At 39.3% G+C, this 20,422-nt stretch overlaps 1 protein-coding gene across 6 annotated transcripts in view; it reads right to left on the bottom strand.

Annotated features, from left to right (window-relative positions):
* LOC125279048 (uncharacterized protein C2orf81 homolog) overlaps positions 1 to 20,422 on the bottom strand; it is a 101,486-nt gene that overhangs the window by 32,159 nt on the left and 48,905 nt on the right. For 4 of the 6 annotated variants that reach the window (XM_048208518.1, XM_048208514.1, XM_048208515.1 and 1 more), the window contains exons 2-3: positions 19,564 to 19,816; positions 18,659 to 18,878 (exon numbers count right to left, since the gene is read on the bottom strand). In XM_048208518.1, the coding sequence (XP_048064475.1) occupies positions 18,687 to 18,878; positions 19,564 to 19,803 (432 nt within the window). In that variant the 5' untranslated portion in view covers positions 19,804 to 19,816 and the 3' untranslated portion in view covers positions 18,659 to 18,686. Of the gene's footprint in view, positions 1 to 12,762; positions 14,330 to 18,658; positions 18,879 to 19,563; positions 19,817 to 20,422 lie in introns of those variants that run through there. The other 2 variants (XM_048208516.1, XM_048208512.1) reach the window with 2 other exon arrangements.

A 20,422-nucleotide genomic window follows, 5' to 3' on the forward strand; every position in this document is an offset into this window, starting at 1 on the left:
TCGCCACAAGCTCCGAAAACGGCAATAAAAACAAACTGGTGCAGCCTGGACCACGAATCATAATAAACACGCTCCATCCAATAACCAACAAGAATGATTTTAAATGCGCGTTTCAGGAAGCACGGAGGGGAGGGGGAGGAGGAGGAGGAGGGAGGGTCTAGCTAGTAGGGTTGCCACCTTCAATACAGAAAAATAAGGGACGCCTGCCGCAGCGGGGGCCACACCCCTTGGGGCCACAATGACCACGGTCCCGATGGCGTGCCAGTGGTGGTATATCATAACTTAAAACATGTTTTCATAAAAATATTAAGATTGATACCAATGGACATTATAATAAGATATCTGCTATTGAAATCAGTGTGAACAGATGCAATCAGTCTCTCACTATCACAACTTAAGTGGTCATATTGAATACACAGCTATGACAATAATAAATATAGGCCAACACCTGCGTTAATTCAGCTGCTGTAACCCAGAGGGGAGTAGGATAAGAAATTGCTAATTAACTCGAGTAATTTTATAGAATGATGTGAACAAAGATTTTGGCTAAAATATTTGGCAATGTTTGCAGTAACACCATCCAAACAGTGAAACCACACCTAAATAACATAATATCTACAAGCATTTCTTATTTAAGTAAAACACTTAACAACATTTTTATTATTGGTAAGTAAATATATTTATGCATTTATTTATTCAATTTTTATATAGTCTATTGTTAATTCTATAGTATTGAATGATGCAATTATTTAAATTGGTTAAGCATAACAAATAGTTGTTTTATTTATTTTATTCACATAGGTACTTTATTACCCTCCTCTGACTCTGATTGGCCGTGATTCACGGCCTGTGAACCTGAAACAAACCAATCAAACCAACGATGGCAGCGAGTATTACCCAATCAGGGGCAGAATAGGACACGTCTTCACACAATGATTTGCTTGGCATGCTGCATAATGTGGACCTATGTAAAAATCATTTTGCCTGTAAATACGGGACGATTCCATATTTCACGGGACAGGTGGCAACCCTACTAGCTAGCCTCTGTTTTATTTGACAACACTTCGAATGTCAACAGGAAGTTACTCCACCCAGGATCGCTCAAAATGAATCACTTGATACAATGCACTTATTGCGTACATGCATGTTTTTTACATTGTACTTATATTTTAAAAATTACCTGCATGTATTTACATCTGTAATTTATTTCTGTAATTACATTAATAATTACACTGTTTACTAATCCCTTACACCTTAACCTACCCTTAAACCTACCCATATCAAACCTGTCCCTAACCTTACCTGTATCCACCTCAATAGCAGCAAAATTGTTTTGCAATACAATATGAACACAATATGTAATGTACATTGTACTTATTTTTTATGTAAGTGTTAAGGCCACCTAATATGGGACAACATGAGGGTTAGTAAATTATATGACAAAACTGTTGGGTGAACTATCCCTTTAAACGCAGCAAATTCACAGCAATGACCAAGAGAAAACTGCTTTTTGCGTTTGCAGGTGACTTCCGTGTGAGCTTCGCTTAATGCATCACAACATTATTGACAATGGACCCTTTTTGTTTGCGAAAGTTTGACAATATTTCAATTAAATTATGAATGTGAAATTATTACAATATAAAAATATATTTAAAACTTTAATGTTAGGTGCCATTAATTACAGAAAAAGGTGCGATTAATTCATTTTGTTGTTGTTGTTGATTTTTATCGATTGACAGCAATAATAGTAACACAAGTCGTTAAAGGTATTCAGACTTCTGACAGGGTTGGTTCATTAAACCTCTATTCTTAAGTGAAAAAAACCCCAAACATTTATTTTACAAGTATCTTTAACATGGTCATAAAGGCATTCAGAGCTGCTTGCCAGTGGCACTATAAAAGGGAGGTATTATGTTATCGTGATTATGGGCATTAAACCTGAAGAGCCAAAAATTACTTTCATTATCATGAAAGAAGCCCTTCCTATGCTACCAGCATTGCAATATGAGCAAAATCACCTCTGAAGTTCTCAGTGATACTAGTGCCTTGAATGCCAATGTTAACTTTTGATGAGCTGAAATACAAAATTGTGTAGCTGTCCGCATGCAGACTATATTGATTCTAATGGATGTTTGTTTTTATACTGGCTGCCATTTTGTCTCACTTTGAAGTACTCTGAAATTGCACATCCATCAAAAGGGTTGAAAGGTGCATTTTTCTTATGAATATTTAAGTGTTGATTTGCATATGCTACTCCTTCCTGAATGTGCCAAGACATGCCCGGACCGGGAATGCCATGTTATTACAATTTATACATCTTAAACAGTATCTCATATGATATTATGATGATATATTGTACAAAAAAATGTGCTTTTTCTCTTCTATTTGATATATTTGAATAATATACGAGCGAGTTTCCCGTTGCTCACGCTTGCCAAGTTTAAATGGATGGTTTATGCGAACAATCATGCATATGTAACATTCAAAACAAACATCATAGCAGATTTATTTTCCAGTGTCGCAGTATAATAAAAGAGACAATTATAATCCTTCAGCATTAAAGGATGCGTATCTGACTGATTCTTCAAGATTAGCTGTTGCTGAGATGTTCTGCTCAGCCCATTATTTTAATATATTGCTGATGTATATTTTTGGTCCATCAAAGTGTGTCTTGTGCACACTTTGTATATCTGTCTTTACAACCACAAATTACCTTCCTCTAACATTTTATGATCCAATAAATATGGGTTATTGGGAGATGAAAGAAGCAGTGTTCCATAAAACAGCTTTACCGTAAGGATGTGCAGATGCTGTTAAGAACCTGTAATAAAATGTATCCCAGCAGCCCACAGCTAGTGCAGCTCTGGACACACAAAACATTCTCCACCTGCTCGTGATTAAGAGGGACTTTGGAGGGCACCATCTGCTCTCTGGATTTCTGACCAGAGCAAGAACGTAGGGAACGGAAAGATAACAACTGGAGAAGACCTCGAGGGAGCTGTGAAATCCAGTCTAGTCTGTCTCCCAGTCACTTTACGGCACTTACACATCCCTTTGCTACCTTGAATCCTTGTCAAGCAGAATATACTGTCAAGCTAGTATTGAGTTTTTGAGCGAAACTGCAGGTTAATGCACTTCTCTCTGACATCTGGAACTTAAGACTGCGGTATCATCTCATCAATCTGACTCAAAGAAAAAGTGCAACTATTGTGCAGCTTTCTTGGTGTCTCTCCAAACTTTCTTATAAGGAATAATAATGTCTAGCTACATGCTAAAACATGATAGCAATAACAACAACATGTTAAAACAGGCTAGCAATGCCAAGTAACATGATAACAACACCAAACAACATGTTAAAACGTGATATCAATACAGCAGCATACTAACTGCTAGGATTACTGCTATTAATGGGTTAGTTCACCCAAAAATGAAAATAATGTCATTTATTACTCACCCACCTTCGTTCATTTTCGGAACACAAATTAAGATATTTTTGTTGAAATCCGATGGCTCAGTGAGGCCTGCATAGCCAGCAATGACATTTCCTCTCAAGATCCATTAATGTACTTAAAACATATTAAAATCAGTTCATGTGAGTACAGTGGTTCAATATTAATATTATAAAGGGACGAGAATATTTTTGGTGCGGCAAAAAAACAAAATAACGACTTATATAGTGATGGCCGATTTCAAAACACTGCTTCAGGAAGCTTTGGAGCGTTATGAATCTTTTGTGTCGAATCATGATTCGGATCACGCTTGTCAAACTGCCAAACTGCTGAAATCACGTGACTTTGGCGCTGCAAACAGCTGATTCGACACGCTGATTCATAACGCTCCGAAGCATCATGAAGCAGTGTTTTGAAATCGGCCATCACTATATAAGTTATTTTGTTTTTTTGGCGCACCAAAAATATTGTCGCTTTATAATATTAATATTGAACCACTGTACTCACATGAACTGATTTAAATATGTTTTTAGTACATTAATGGATCTTGAGAGAGGAAATGTCATTGCTGGTTATGCAGGCCTCACTGAGCCATCGGATTTCAACAAAAATATCTTAATTTGCGTTCCGAAGATGAACGAAGGTTTTACGGGTGTGGAACGGCATGAGGGTGAGTAATTAAATGACATTATTTTAATTTTTGGGTGTACAAACCCTTTAACACTTGATGTTGTTTTAGAAGCGGAAAGAAGGAAGGAAAGAAGGAAGGAGGGAAGGTGTATCCCTTTAATTTATTCAAGAGCTCAAGGATGATGGATTCAATTAGAACTTTTTCACTAATGCTGAAGTAACAGATGGTTCTATGCATATGTACACACACAGCAGTAATAGAGCAGCTTTGTAGTGTACCGTTTCGAACAAATCCTCTGTACTACTGTCTTGTACCTTATTCTGATTAATGTTGCTGCTGACAAGAATGTTAATGTGTTTTCTGTAAATATAATGTAGTTTTACACCTTAACATGTAGTCTAACATTAACCAGCATAACAAACAACACAAACAAACATGAAAGGTTTATTCTTAAAAGGACCATTATGACATTTTCAGTGCAAAGGATTGTTTATATTGTGCCGTAACATTGTATTTCCTAAGACAGTTAACTGAATTGGATGGCTGAGGGAACAGTAGAAGGCAATTAAAAATGGATATTAAAAACTACTCTTTGACAAGGGAATAATATAAAGGTGATTTTTAAATACTTTCTTCTTTCTTATCTCTGCTAATATGCAAAGACAACAATATTGTAAGCTGTTGGTGGGCTGTGTTTCTATTAGAATTTTGCTCTGTTTCTTTGAGCATCCCAAACATTTTGGCTCAGTGTTATCGTTATATTACTTATATAAAATTATAGTTTTTATTTATATTTTAAATGAGCTTTTATAGTTTTAATTTTAGTAATGTGCTTGTGTCGTTTTTATTACTTTTTGTTTTTTAATATTTTTATTTAGATTTCATTTATTTTTATAGCAGTTTTAGTTATTTTAGTACTTCAGTTTATTTTATTTCAGTTAACATTTAACAATTTTTGTTCAAGTTTAAGTTTTCCATCTAATTTTTATTTTATTTAAATTGCAAAACATTAATAAAGTGATTTTATTAACACCACTGCTTTGGCTCAAGCAATAGAGTTGCGCTGGACTATCTGTTTGTCCAAAAAATTGCAGTATGTTCAATGGGGAAATGTTCAGGGACACCTTTCTTTATTTCTGCAATTCTGTTTTCCACAATGACACATTATTTAAAAGAGAAATTTCTGTTCTTAAAATGATTGCACTACAAGGATCCAGTGATTTATGAAGAGATCAGATAATAGTTTAGTTTGCCATCTGACCGCTCTCAGTAGCTCATTCATTAAGTGATGGATTACATGAAGGCTGCCAAAGTGAATAAAGAGATTTTTTTTTTTTTGTCTTTGACAGCCTTCACATGAAGGCAGTGTTTTGCTGCAATCTGAGGTGAATGATGAAAGATCACTCTTAATAATAAAGGTGCTTGATTGGCATCTATGGGTATGAAGAAACTTTAACATCCATAGAACCTCATGTGTTCCTGTGTAGTTATTCATTAATGATGGAACAGTATTCTGTGTTACCAAGGTTCTTTATAGTGAAAATTTTTTTTATTAAAACTTTAGATTATTAAAATATTCTGATCGATGAAACGTCCTTAGCGGAAACCAAAATCGTTCTTCTATGTTACAATTGCAAAATAATAAAACCTTAAAGGGATCATATGCCACTTTTACAAGATGTAAAATAAGTTTCTGTTGTCCCCAGAGTGTGCATGTGAAGTTTTAGCTCAAAATACCCCACAGATAATTTTTTATAGCATGTTAAATTGGTCACTTTTTGAGGGCGAGTAAAAACGCTCTGTTTTTGTGTGTGTCCCTTTAAATGCAAATGAGCTGCTGCTCCCAAGAAGAGGGCGGAGTTTCAAGAGCTCATGTTAGCAGCACCAATTACCTCACGCAGACTTACTGAAAATGTCAGAAACTGTTCAGCCTTTTATGTTCAAACCGGAGTCGGACAATGATGGAGTGACATGTAGAATGCAACAGGATGTTTCTGAATAGTTAGTTGATTAATTTATGTAGCTGATGTGGAGTTAACTATCTTAAAGTCATTGATTAGCATATTCTGTTATGATAATCTATAAATCGCTCATGTGGGAACTGTTGTAAGATGCCTACAGAGCCAGAGAATATATGCTGCAAGAAGATAGAACATGTATAAGTTTAGTTTAATTACGGTTATAACTTCATCTTGCTTTTATGACTGATTTGCAAGAACATGGCCTCACCCATTTGTTGCGTGTTCTCAGGGGCAGGGTTTATGTAAATTTTAGGGTTAGTGATGTCACACATCATTAACTCTGGTCATCTGGTCATTTTTTCTTGGTTGTGCATACGTTAAGGAAACATTCCATTTTATCATTCTTCAACCATTATGGGAAAGTTACTTTTGAATGTTCTCTGACCATTCTGAAACAAATAGCAACATTTAAAAAGCGTTACACGAACGTCCAACTAAAACTTTTCAGAAAAAAACTTCCATGAACGATGTATAAATAATGTTTACACAAAGAACATTATTTAATAACTTTGTATGAATGTTCTGTATTAACAATCCTGTTCAAACTTTGAGAGAACCTTGCCAGAACGTTAGCTAAAGTTATGAAAATGTTCCCGGTAGTCACCAATCGCCAAAACGTCTGTGTGAGGAAGTGAAGCCACAGTGGTTTTTGTGGTGACAGGCCTTTGAGAGGCTTTAAAATCTGCTAATAGACACACACAAATATAAGTGAGAAAATAGATGGAACAAAAAAGGGGCGTACTGTGCTTGTCAGCCGGGAAAAGTGAAGGTCAGGTTTCAGGGTGGTACAGCCGCACCTGAATGTCGTGCCAGCGAGACAATATACTGTATTTATGGCAGCAATGACAAGACACAATAAGCATTGCGCCCGCCTCATCACACGCTGCCAGCAGGACTCTTCACTTGTCATCCCCCTGGACAAGTGTCGGCGATAATGTTTCGAGCAGAGATGGACCAAGTCTCCTCAGTAACATAAATGTGACCCAAAAGCATAGATAAGGGATGTGTAGCCTATATCAAATCAAAATGAGATTGTTATCGTTTGGCATTTACACATCCAAAGCTGGCTGTGATCTAAAAACGGTTTTGATGCCCTTTGAAGCTCCCGCTGAGAGAATAAAAAACGAAACTGATTAAAAACGTTAGTAAACTCAGATGTCTGAGAGTGTGATGGGGTAAAACAAGGAAAGGGGTTTTTAAAAACTCCCTGCAGTGCAGAAAAACCATTTCCAAACAATTTCGGTACCGCTGAGGACTGAGAGTTGAAACGAGAGTAGAAACCGGCTAGAAAATCAGGTCATGAGAGAGTGTAATGACTGGAACAGCGCAGGTATGGCTGAACACAGACAGACCTTTAAATAGTCATCAGTATTCCACACTTGTTCTTTAGACTGTTTGGAACTTCTCTTTTACTCTTCGGGAACAGAATAAAACAGCGGGAGGTCTCGTTGACGTCTTTTGCAAACTCACCTTAATAAGCCCCCTGGCTCTAATTTTACTCTCAGAGGAGGAATAAAAGAGTTTTACATTTGTACTTCATTCTTATTTTTGGCAGCCGAAGGGCTAGGAAGACAACAGCCCGTGGATCAGAGTCTCAATGCTGAGATCACAGTCTACGTGAATAACTTTTATGATTTTACCCAGAATTCCTCTAGCCTATTATCCTATCATCCTTCCCCTTGACGTGGAACCAGCATTTGAGAGTCTGTGACGCTCACAGATTTTGGTTTGTTTATTTTAGCTGAATCTTTTCTAGCATTTAATTTTAGGCCTGAGTAATAAACTCAAGATGAATAATTTTATCATCTAACAGCCGCATAAAGAGGAGCTATGGTTGTCTTTCCCTACACATCTCTTTATTTAGTTCACTTGAATGTCTTTAATCGCTGTAAAGAAAAGGCGGGTTATGTTTTTCCAACCCGATGTTTCCATTTCCAAGAACGCTCAGTCCCCACAGGCCTTTACTCGCATGAATATTCACGAGCTTATACGGCGTTCGTACTGATGTGCTTGTTTTGCGCACAATATTATAACAAACTGGCTCCATCTAGAACCAGTCAGTCTGTCATTCAGTCAGGTATAAAATTAATTTCCAGCTAATGATCATGAGGTTGTTTTACACAGCTAAACTAATGTACAGTTTGTAATTGACTAGTTTCCATGCTGTCCATTTAAAAATGCATTGCCATGTGTTGACTGTTTATGGTTTTGCAGCGACATCTTGTGGTTAAAATGGTGAATGATTGTGAATAAAGCTGATTTAAAAGTGAGCTTGGTGTGCTTGAAATTTCTTCACTGTCCTGTTACTGCTAATGGGCCCAAAACAAAACAATTATCTTATATATTATTGTTAGTTTGATCAAAAAAACAGCATGAAGGGGGGAGACTGGTGTAACATTTTCCTTGATAATTTCTTTTAGAATAATAAATATATGTGACAACATTAATATTTGAAATATTTACACAAAAAAAAATAATAATAACTGGTTTTAATATTGATGTATATTTTTAATCCTTAATTTCTGTAACTGTAGGGAATGCATTACCATTCAAAAAAATGTTATGCTATTAAAAGTCTCTCATGTTCACCAAGGCTGCATTCATTTCATTAAAATACAGTGAAAACAGTAATACAGTATTGTGAAATATTATTGAAATTTCAAACAACTATTTTCTATTTTAATAAATGTTAAAATGCAATTTGTTTCTAAGATGCAAATGTGAATTTTCAGCATCATTACTCCAGTTTTCAGTGTCACATGATCCTTCAGAAATCATTCTAATATGATGATAATTGTAACGCAGCGGGACTGAGGCAGAGATCCAAATGCAGCATTTTATTAAAGTAGAGTGGTCGCACAGGCAGGGTCAAAACAGGAACAAACAGGAACAGTGAGGAACAGGCAGAGTCGTAGTCAGGGTACAGGCAAGGATCGAGGCAGGCAGCAATGGGTCGTAAAACAGGAATCAGACAGGAACAGAAACAAACGGGTAAACAGGGATATAACGCTCGGAAATGTCACACTGGGTAAACAAGACTTCGCGGTGAGGTGGTGTGTGTATGAGTCTTTTATAGTCCAGGTAATGTGTGGCAGCTGGGTGTGGTGATTAGTGTGGAGTGATTGTGAAGTGAGTGCAGGTGATGAGCAATGGAGGATCATGGGAAATGTAGTCCGGGATGTGACAGGAACAGACGTGATCGTGACATAACGCCCCCCTCCCGGAAGGCGCGTCCTCGCGGCGTAGATGACACCAATAGGGAGGGGGGGTGGGTGCATTGGAGCTCTAGTGGCGGACAGGAACGGAGTCTCCAATGCAGGTTCCGGGCCGCCATGGCGGGTCAGGTGCCACGGGCAGCCATGGCGGGTCAGGTGCCACGGGCAGCCATGGCGGGTCAGGTGCCACGGGCAGCCATGGCGGGCCAGGTGCCACGGGCAGCCATGGTGAGTCCGGAGTGTCAGAAGGCCATGGGGGATCAGGTGGCTTGGGTAACCTCGGCAGGTCAGGTGACTTGAGCAACCACGGCAGGTCAGGCGGGTCAGGTGGCTTGGGCAGCCACAGCAGGTCAGGTGGTCTGGGTAACCACGGTAGGTCAGGTGGTTTGGGTAACCACGGTAGGTTAGGGTCCATAAACGGCCATAATAGTTCAAAGGCCAATGACGGCAGTGGCCAGGCGGAGTGCCCACCCACAAGCTCCCCACCCTCAGGTATACTGCCCCCCCCAAAAGTTCTTGGGGATTTCAACGGGGTCTGTTGCGGCCTCGTGGGCAAGGAGTTCAGGTGGTTCCGGCAGGGCCAGGCGTTCGGGTGGTGCCGGCAGGGCGAGACGCCTGGGTGGCGCTGGCAGAGCAAGGAGTTTGGGCGGTGTTGGCAGGGCTAGGAGCTTGGATGGCGTCGGCAGGGCCAGGAGCTCGGGTGGTGCTGGCAGGGCAAGGAGCTCAGGTGGCGCCGGCAGAGCGAGAAGCGCAGGTGGCGCCGGCAGGGCAAGAAGCGCAGGTGGCGCTGGCAGGGCAAGAAGCGCAGGTGGCGCCGGCAGGGCAAGAAGCGCAGGTGGCGCCGGCCGAGCAAGCAGCTTGGGCGTAAGAGGGGAAGAACGGAAGAAGCCTTCCTCCTCCTCCTCCTCCTCTTCCGAGGATGAGGCGATGCGGCCATCTTGTCCGTAGACACAGGCGATGCGGCCATCTTGTCCGTAGACACAGGCGATGCGGCCATCTTGTCCGTAGACACAGGCGATGCGGCCATCTTGTCCGTGGACACAGGCGATGCGGCCATCTTGTCCGTGGACACAGGCGATGCGGCCCTCTTGTCCGTAGACACAGGCGATGCGGCCCTCTTGTCCGTAGACACAGGCAAACTTGAGAGCGTTGCAACCGGAGTACTTGAGAGCGTTGCAACCGGTTGGCTTGAGTGCGAAGCGACCGCCGGGCTTGAGTGCGAAGCGGCCGGCGGGCTTGAGAGCGAAGCGGCCACCGGGCTTGAGAGTGAAGCGGCCGGCGAGGACTTGGGGATGCCAGCTGCTCGGACCGTAGTCAGTGGAGGATCAGCCACACTGGAACGCAACCCTCTCCGCTCCCGGACTGATCTAGAGACGTGACGTGACTCTGGGTGATCAGCGGCGACGTGACTTTGCTCTGGGCGATCAGCGGCGACGTGACGTTGCTCTGGGCAATCAGCGAAGGCGTGACGTTGCTCTGGGCGATCAGCGAAGGCGTGACGTTGCTCTGGCGATCAGCGAAGGCGTGACGTTGCTCTGGGCGATCAGTGGAGACATGAACTGTTGCTGTAGTGATGGTAGCCGCCATTTTGTGCGTGTTACCTGGCGCGGCGGCCATTACGGGCTTCACCATGGTGTCGCATTCCTCCGCGACACCCACAGTAAACGGAGAGCTAACAGACAACAATGCATAGTCCATAAAGCTACTGAGTGATGAACGCGGTCCCTCTCGTCTTAGCTTATCCTGGAGAGGGTGGTTGACGCCATCACAGAAAAAGTCAATCAAAGCACAGTCCGGTAGATCAGAGAGGTAAGCGATGTCCAAATATTCCTGCACATATTCCTCTAACGATCGCGTACCCTGCGAACTCCACAATAGTAATTGAGTAATGTCCATACCGTGTAAACTTCTTCTGGGAAAGCTGCTGGATCGTTGTTGGGGCGAAGTCTTCTGTAACGCAGCGGGACTGAGGCAGAGATCCAAATGCAGCATTTTATTAAAGTAGAGTGGTCGCACAGGCAGGGTCAAAACAGGAACAAACAGGAACAGTGAGGAACAGGCAGAGTCGTAGTCAGGGTACAGGCAAGGATCGAGGCAGGCAGCAATGGGTCGTAAAACAGGAATCAGACAGGAACAGAAACAAACGGGTAAACAGGGATATAACGCTCGGAAATGTCACACTGGGTAAACAAGACTTCGCGGTGAGGTGGTGTGTGTATGAGTCTTTTATAGTCCAGGTAATGTGTGGCAGCTGGGTGTGGTGATTAGTGTGGAGTGATTGTGAAGTGAGTGCAGGTGATGAGCAATGGAGGATCATGGGAAATGTAGTCCGGGATGTGACAGGAACAGACGTGATCGTGACAATAATATTGCTGCTTAAGAAATATTTCTGATTATCAATGTTGAAAACAGTTTTTGCTGCTTAATATTTTATTTGAAACAGGAATGTAACAATGTAAAAGTCTTAACTGATAAATTTAAAAGTGACCAAGAATGCTTTTTCACAAGATGTAATATAAGTCTAAGGTGTCTCCTGAATGTGTCTGTGAAGTTTCAGCTCAAAATACCCCATAGATTTTTTTAAATTAATGTTTTTATCTGCCTATTTTGGGGCATCATTAACTATACACTGATTTTTTCAGCGCGCCGCCCCTTTAAATCGCGTGCTCCCTGCCACACGAGCTCTCGACTATATTACAGCGCATTTACAAAGTTCACACAGCTAATATAACCCTCAAATGGTAAGATGTTCGTCATGCATGCTGTGTGCATACATCGAATCATGTGAGTAAAGTATTTATTTTGATGTTTACATTTGATTCTCTATGAGTTTGAGGCTATGCTCTGTGGCTAACGGCTAATGCTACACTGTTGGAGAGATTTATAAAGAATGAAGTTGTGTTTATGCATTATACAGACTGCAAGTGTTTAAAAATGAAAATAGCGACGGCTCTTTTCTCCGTGAATACAGTAATAACCGATGGTAACTTTAACCTCATTTAACAGTACATTAGCAACATGCTAACGAAACATTTAGATAGACAATTTACAAATATCACTAAAAATATCATGCTATGGATCATGTCAGTTATTATTGCTCCATCTGCCATTTTTCGCTGTTGTTCTTGCTTGCTTACCTTGTCTGTGCACAGATCCAGACGTTAATACAGCCTTGCCTTGTCTAATGCTCGAACATGGGCTGGCATATATGCAAATATTGGGGGCGTACACCCCGACTGTTACGTAACAGTCGGTGTTGTGTTGAGATCCGCGTGTTTTCCGGAAGTCTTTTAAACAAATGAGATTTACATAAGAAAGAGGAAGCAATGGGGTTTGAAACTCAATGTATGTCTTTTCCATGTACTGAACACTTGTTATTCAACTATGCCAAGATAAATTCAATTTTTCATTCGAGGGCACCTTTAATGCATCCAAACTTTTGAACGGTGTATATGATTTAAAACAAATTTCTGAGTAGGTTTTACGAACATGATCTGGTTGAATAATACTATTTATCTACAATGTTTGTTGCATATTTACCTGAACGAAAACTCATTTGATCAAAATGAGGCAGTCATGCAATATTCATTTTGCAATAGTTTTTAATATTATGTCGACTTTTATACTGAGTCTGGAAATTTGGGATGAGATCTGAGGCGAGCATATTGAGCTTTTGAAACCATTAAACCAATTTTCTTGTCATCTGGTTTTCTAGGTTTGAAGCAGTAATAGGCTCCATCTACATACACAGTTTTTGTGGTTACTTCAGATGTGTCAAAACAACTTACAAGCATTTTTTTTTTCTTATAGCACACATATACATTTCACCACACTTCTCAAATGGGGTTTCAGTGTAATGCTGTAATAAATCTGATTTTGTTTACTGAATATTTATCAGTCCTTACTGATATTTTTTATCTTTTCATAGACGTCTGTATATAAAAACACATTTTCCTTGAGTTCTAGTGAGGTTCCCATGAAAACTGTTGTTCCTGTCGATTGCATTACTCGTCCACTTTAAGTACACTAGACAAAAAGTATCCTGAGGGAATCAGATCAGTGTTAGTTTTTATTTTGTGTTATTATAGTTTCATTATAGTTTATTTTTTAGTCATTTCATAATGAGCTTTTGTCATTTTAGTAGTTTTTGTTTATTAAATATTGCTGTTTTGGCATGATTTAGCTAAAACAAGGGAATATCTTTCCCCTGCATGTCATCTGCATATTATAGAATATGCAAATAAACATACATTTAAATTCATGTTGCAGTATTTTAAAAATGGTTTCTGTAAAGAAACAGCATTTAACAAGCAATCAAAAACTATAATCCTTGTGTTTTTGTTTATGTATATACCGTGTTAACCATATGATAATATATTACAGGGATAGTTCCCCAAAAAAGAACTGTTCACCCACATTCTTCGAAATATCTTCTTTTGTGTTCAGCAGAAGAAAGAAACTCATACAGGTGTGAAACAACTTGAGGGTGAGTAAATGATGACAGAATCAACTAACATACCTTGTGTTAAAACAAGTCATCATCACAGTCTCAAATTTATGAAATTTAAAACATTTTAAACACTTTAAAATAATCACCATAACAACATGTGTCAATTTTTACCAGTTTGATGCATGTTGATGCACTACTTTATATGCCAGCCTTAGGTCACACTGTCTGTTACCATCTGTGGTCTAAGGGCTACAACATCAGTCTATGAGTATTTGGATCTGATGGAGTCCCTGTTTCCTCACCTCAGGCCCAAACTGTGTTTGAGTCAGTGTTTTGAGGCAGAAAGACCCAAATGAAATTTTTCAGCTCTTCAGTGAATGAGGACTAAATATTGCAAGCAATGGAGGCGATTGTGTCCTTAGAGGATAAGAGATTTGCTTCCTTTGAGATCTTTGCGTATGTGTGTGGTTTTGATGAAGTCAGACTTTCTCCAGATTTTGTGAATAATTTGGTATCATCACTCTGTTGGTCTTGAGTCGTAGCAGGTTGGAGGTGGTGTAGTTCTGTTGAGACATTGTGTACAGTCAATATATAACACTATTACCTATTGAAGCTTTTAATGCTCCCAGTCAAAATTTTGAAATCATGAAGATTTTTTTATTATGTATGGCCACAAATATATTGTGAAATGTTATTATAATTTAAAATAATGGTTTTCTATTTATTTATTTTTTTAATGTATTTTTTCTTATGCAAAGCTGAATTTTCAGCATCATTACTCCAGCCTACAATGTCACATGACCCTTCAGAAATCATTCTAATATGCTGATTTGATGCTCAAGAAAATAATAGCAGCCTTTGAGAGCATAAATGTCTTATAAGAGACTTCTGTCAAAACATTAAAAAATCTTAAGGATTCCAAACTGGCCACATACACACTATAAAGTTTCAGGAGTGACAACTGCATTTAAATGTGGGAGTGTGTCCCTTAAATTATCGTTCCATGTGTGTACGGAACACGACTCACTCCGATGTAACCATGTCTCGCGTGTTTGGTATCCTCTATTCTGAACAATGTAATATTACAGTGACAAGACTGTGTTCAGTAATTATAACTGAAGCGCAGACGACGGAGGAGTTTTGTTTTGTTTATGCTTAAAGGGTACATATCATGAAAATCTGACTTTTTCCATGTTTAAAGGTGCCCTAGATTATGTTTTTAAAAGATGTAATATAAGTCTAAGGTGTCCCCTGAATGTGCTCAAAATACCCCATAGATTTTTTTTTATTAATTTTTTTAACTGCCTATTTTGGGGCATCATTATAAACGCGCCGATTTTATGCTGCGGCCCCTTTAAATCCCGTGCTCTCCGCCCACAGAGCTCGCGCTTGCCTTGAACAGTGCATAAACAAAGTTTACACAGCTAATATAACCCTCAAAATGGATCTTTACAAAGTGTTCGTCATGCATGCGGCATGCATGCGTCGGATTATGTGAGTATAGTATACTGTTATATTGTTTACTTCTGATTTTGAATGAGTTTGATAGTGTTCCGTGGCTAACGGCTAATGCTACACTGTTGGAGAGATTTATAAAGAATGAAGTTGTGTTTATGCATTATACAGACTGCAAGTGTTTAAAAATTAAAATAGCGACGGCTGTCTTGTCTCCGTGAATACAGTAATAACCGATGGTAACTTTAACCACATTTAACAGTACATTAGCAACATGCTAATGAAACATTTAGAAAGACAATTTACAAATATCACTAAAAATATCATGTTATCATGGATCATGTCAGTTATTATTGCTCCATCTGCCATTTTTCGCAATTGTTCTTGCTTGCTTACCTAGTCTGATGATTTGGTTGTGCACATCCAGACGTTAATACTGGCTGCCCTTGTCTAATGCCTTTTATAATGTTGGGAACATGGGCTGGCATATGCAAATATTGGGGGCGTACACCCCGACTGTTACGTAACAGTCGGTGTTATGTTGAGATTCGCCTGTTCTTCGGAGGTCTTTTAAACAAATGAGATTTATATAAGAAGGAGGAAACAATGGAGTTTGAGACTCACTGTATGTCATTTCCATGTACTGAACTCTTGTTATTTAACTATGCCAAGATAAATTCAATTTTTCATTCAAGGGCACCTTTAAGTGCTTTAATCAGGTCCCTGGTGCATCTACCAACCCAGAAAACGTGAAAAAAGGACAACCCAATAACTTTGTTTTGCCAAGCCTTTTTTCTGCAAGCATGTGAAAAAATGAGCCGTTCAGATTTCGCTCCCTTTGTGACGTAGGAAGGCGATCTTATTGTAATATTACCACCCCTTACTGCCGTCATTTTGTTTTTGCAAACGAAAGCGGTGTGCCAGTTCTAACGCCATGGCAAAAGTTCGAGCAACGCATGCTAACTGTTCTGTCGTTGGCTGCACAGACGAGCATAGATCACTATTTAGAACACTATTTTACACCTGCAAGTTGACCCTGGCAAGCTCGATTGCTAAAAAAAGGAGCGTTTCTGTCTGAGCGATATTTTGGAAAAAAATATTAGACCATTCACAGCATTTGATAGCAATCATAAACGTTAGCCTGGTGTGTATGGCACTGTTTGGCAAACAGGTACACTATGTATAGTGGGTGTCCATACAGGTTTTGCACAAAAGTTTAACATGACGGCACATGCTAGTCGATGAGTTGAATCAACTCTACAGCAACTACATAAATGTATCCACTAACCATTCAGAAACATCCAGTTTCATTCTAAAAGTCTCTCCATCAGTGTCTGACTCCAGTTTGAACAATGTAAGGCTGAACACCGTTACTGACAATCCTCATTTTGGCTGCGTGAGATTCTCCAGCTTTGTTGAGCAACTGAAGCGCGAGCTGTTAAAGTGCCGCCCTTTTCTGGAAAGGGGGCGGGGAGCAGAAGCTCATTTGCATTTAAAAGGACACACACAAAAACTGTGTGTTTTTGCTCACACCCAAATAGGGGCAAATTTGACAAGCTATAATAAATGATCTGTGGGTATTTTGAGCTGAAACTTCACAGACATATTCTGGGGACACCAGACACCAATATTACATCTTGTAAAAAGAGGCATAATAGGTCCCATTTAAAGGCTGCTTCACAAGAGCATACTCTTGCAGTGTTGCCATGTCCACTTATTATATGCATTTTGGTGGTTGTTGTTTAAGCTTGGCTCATATAGCGATCGAGTTTATAGAGTTATTAAAGTGAGCAGGTACAGGTTGCGATATTTTGGTCTTATTTTCAGCATAAAGCATTTCCATTTATTTTGGGTTTTTTAAAGGTGCCCTAGAATTAAAAATTGAATTTACTTGGCATAGTTAAACAACAAGAGTTCAGTACATGGAAATGACATACAGTGAGTCTCAAACACCATTGTTTCCTCCTTCTTATGTAAATCTAATTTGTTTCCGAAGAACAGGCGAATCTTAACATAATACCGTCTGTTACGGTCGGGATCATTAATATGTACGCCCCCAATATTTGCATATGCCAGCTCATGTTCAAGGCATTACACAAGGGCAGGATGTCTGGATGTGCACAGCTGAATCATCAGACTAGGTAAGCAAGCAAGAACAATAGCGAAAAATAGCAGATGGAGCAATAATAACTGACATGATCCATGATAACATGATATTTTTAGTGATATTTGTAAATTGCCTTTCTAAATGTTTCGTTAGCATGTTGCTAATGTACTGTTAAATGTGGTTACCATCGTTTCTTAATGTATTCACGGAGACAAGATTGTCGTTATTTTCATTTTTTTAAACACTTGCAGTCTGTATAATTCATGAACACAACTTCATTCTTTATAAATCTCTCCAACAGTGTGTAATGTTAGCTTTAGCCACGGAGCACTATCAAACTCATTCAGAATCAGAAACTCATTCAGAAAACATCCAAATAAACACTGTACTTACGCGATTAGACATGCTGCATGACGAAGACTTTGTAAATATCCATTTTGAGGGTTATATTAGCTGTATGAACTTTGTTTATGCTGTTTAAGGCAAGCGCGAGCTCCGGGGGCGTGGAGCACGAGATTTACAGGGGCCGCGCAGCCTGAATCGGCGCATATTTAATGATGCCCCAAAATAGGCAGTTAAAAAAATTAATTTAAAAAAATCTATGGGGTATTTTGAGCTGAAACTTCACAGACACATTCAGGGGACACCTTAGACTTATATTACATCTTTTAAAAAGACGTTCTACAGCACCTTTAATAGACTTTTTGTTTTCCGCCGATTTGCTTGCAAGATCTGGTAACACGAATGTCAGGCTCATACATCTTTCCCTGTGATTTCTTGCACAGCATATACAGACGAAGATACATCTCTAATGCACATTAAAATACATACTTTAACAAGCATCAGAGATGTATCTGTCATCAGTCATTAACAAGAAGTTGTTCGGTTCGGTTCCGTACACACTGCGTAGAATTTTTAAAATGCGGTTGTCACTACCTGCATTTTTTGGGAGTTAATTCGGTTGTAGAATGTGGTTGTCGCTTCCATAATTTACTGAACTGTGTGTGTACAGAACTAGATTAAGCACTAAAAGGTGAACTGACAATTGAAAGTGTGTGCAGTGTGTGTGCAAGGCCAGTTGTTGCATGGTATTGTGTATGTTTAGCTTATATAAGATATGAAATTAATTATTGCATATTATTATAATTCTGAATAAGTATTTAATATCTAGGTTAACAAAGGGCAATTTGTGAGTAAGAGGATCTTGAGTCAGATGCAACAACCCTTTGTCTGGTCAACTAGTCTTTTCAATTCAGGCTGTTTTGGATGACACATTTTCATTACAAACAAGGATTTTCACCTCCCCAACCCCCAAACACCCACATCTCACCTTCTCATTCCTGCAGTAAAGCACTGTGCTATTGCTGAGCAGCATGCAAAACAGGAACACATCCCTCAGCCCAAGAATCAATAGCACAAGGCTGAGGTTCTGGGTCCTCTTGCCAAAAGGGTTCATGTTCTGGATCATCCCCCTCATCTCTCATCAGCAGAAGACATTCTATCGTCTCCACCAGGTTGTTTTGTGCCCACCAAACTGAGAAGGGTATCAACTGGAGGGTAGGAAGTTTGTGTATGAGTTAAATGAATGCCTCATAAAACCTTTTCTTTGCAAGTAAGCTATATATTCACATACAGTAAGCATATAGACCTTAATCAGGGTAGATGCCATATTGAATTTTACGCAGATGAAAACGAGGCTATGAGAGACATACTTTCAATCTTTAAAATGGCATGCACTGCATGTATAAAGGTCCTAGATCACATGTCATTTTCAAAACTTTTATGGAGTTATGTTTACTGGAAACACGTTTCATCAGCTGAACAATTATTAGGTTGTTAAACAACAGTGTAATCCATTAAACACAACCATAAACAGTCTATAAACAATGCAAAACATAGGAAATAAAAGAATAGAGTAGGAATATATGACACATAGATCTTACAACCACTCCTTGATTTAGTCTCATTTGCATTCCTGACAAAATTAAACATGGTGTTACCCTGAGTAAGGTCTATATATATATATGCATAAATCATTGTTCTGTAATATTATCTCAGTGATACTTAAATGGAGACACTGTCTGAATGATTACATTTTGTACACTTATATGTTTATCATGGCATAACCCATCCTAAATAAAACAGCCAAAACTTGCATACCAGTATGGAATGAATTTTTGCAAAGCAAATCCTATATAAAAAGACATATTAACATTAATTGAATTTTCAGCTCACCTGACTTTTTAGATACACCTGATAACATCTGTCCATTACTCGTTCCATTAGTTCTGCTATAATGTCCACCACCACCTCCTCACCCTCCTCCTTGGTGAGCATGCTGGTCCAGGTGGACTCGGTCAGGAGGCCCGGTACAATGTCCACGGTCTCAATGGGCTGGACGAGCGGAGCAGCACTAACTGGGACGGAATCAGTGCGGCTTTTATCGGCCCGTGATTTGGCAGCTGAGCGACGCATGGTTTTCACTTCTCTGGCAAAAATAAAATAAAATTAAAATAACTAGGGCCAGAGGGAGAGCAACAGGACACCAAAAATTCAGTCTTGGTTTGCTTTTGGAGCATGCATCAATGCAGCACAATGTAGAATAATCAAAAGGATAAATTAAAGGGATAGTTCACCCAAAAATGAAAATTTGATGTTTATCTGCTTAATGTCATGCATGCACTCAAGGCAGTTGGACATAGTGGTGTATTATTTCTCGAACAAACCGATCATTTCATGTCTTAGGACATCAATGTGTCGTCACGAGCCGCAGGGTTTAATTTGGATTTGTCTGTGCATGTTTTTTTTACTCTCATAGATTTTGTTACCATTGCCATGCATTATACGACTGACAGACCGCAACGGTTGGAGTTAAAAATCATCATTTGTGTTCTACTGAAGAAACAAAGTCATCTACATCTTGGATGCCCTGGGGGTAAGCAGATAAATATTAAATTTTCATTTTTGGGTGAACTATCCCTTTAAGGATTAGTTAATAGTTGTCACATGCAGAAGTTGTCAGAAAAATCTCAGTTGCTATAAAGTTTTAAGTCAAAATAGAATTATTCAAATGTTTGTTTTCTCTATTAGTGAG

Source organism: Megalobrama amblycephala, linkage group LG11 (genome assembly GCF_018812025.1).
Source record: "Megalobrama amblycephala isolate DHTTF-2021 linkage group LG11, ASM1881202v1, whole genome shotgun sequence".
Lineage (NCBI taxonomy): Eukaryota > Metazoa > Chordata > Actinopteri > Cypriniformes > Xenocyprididae > Megalobrama > Megalobrama amblycephala.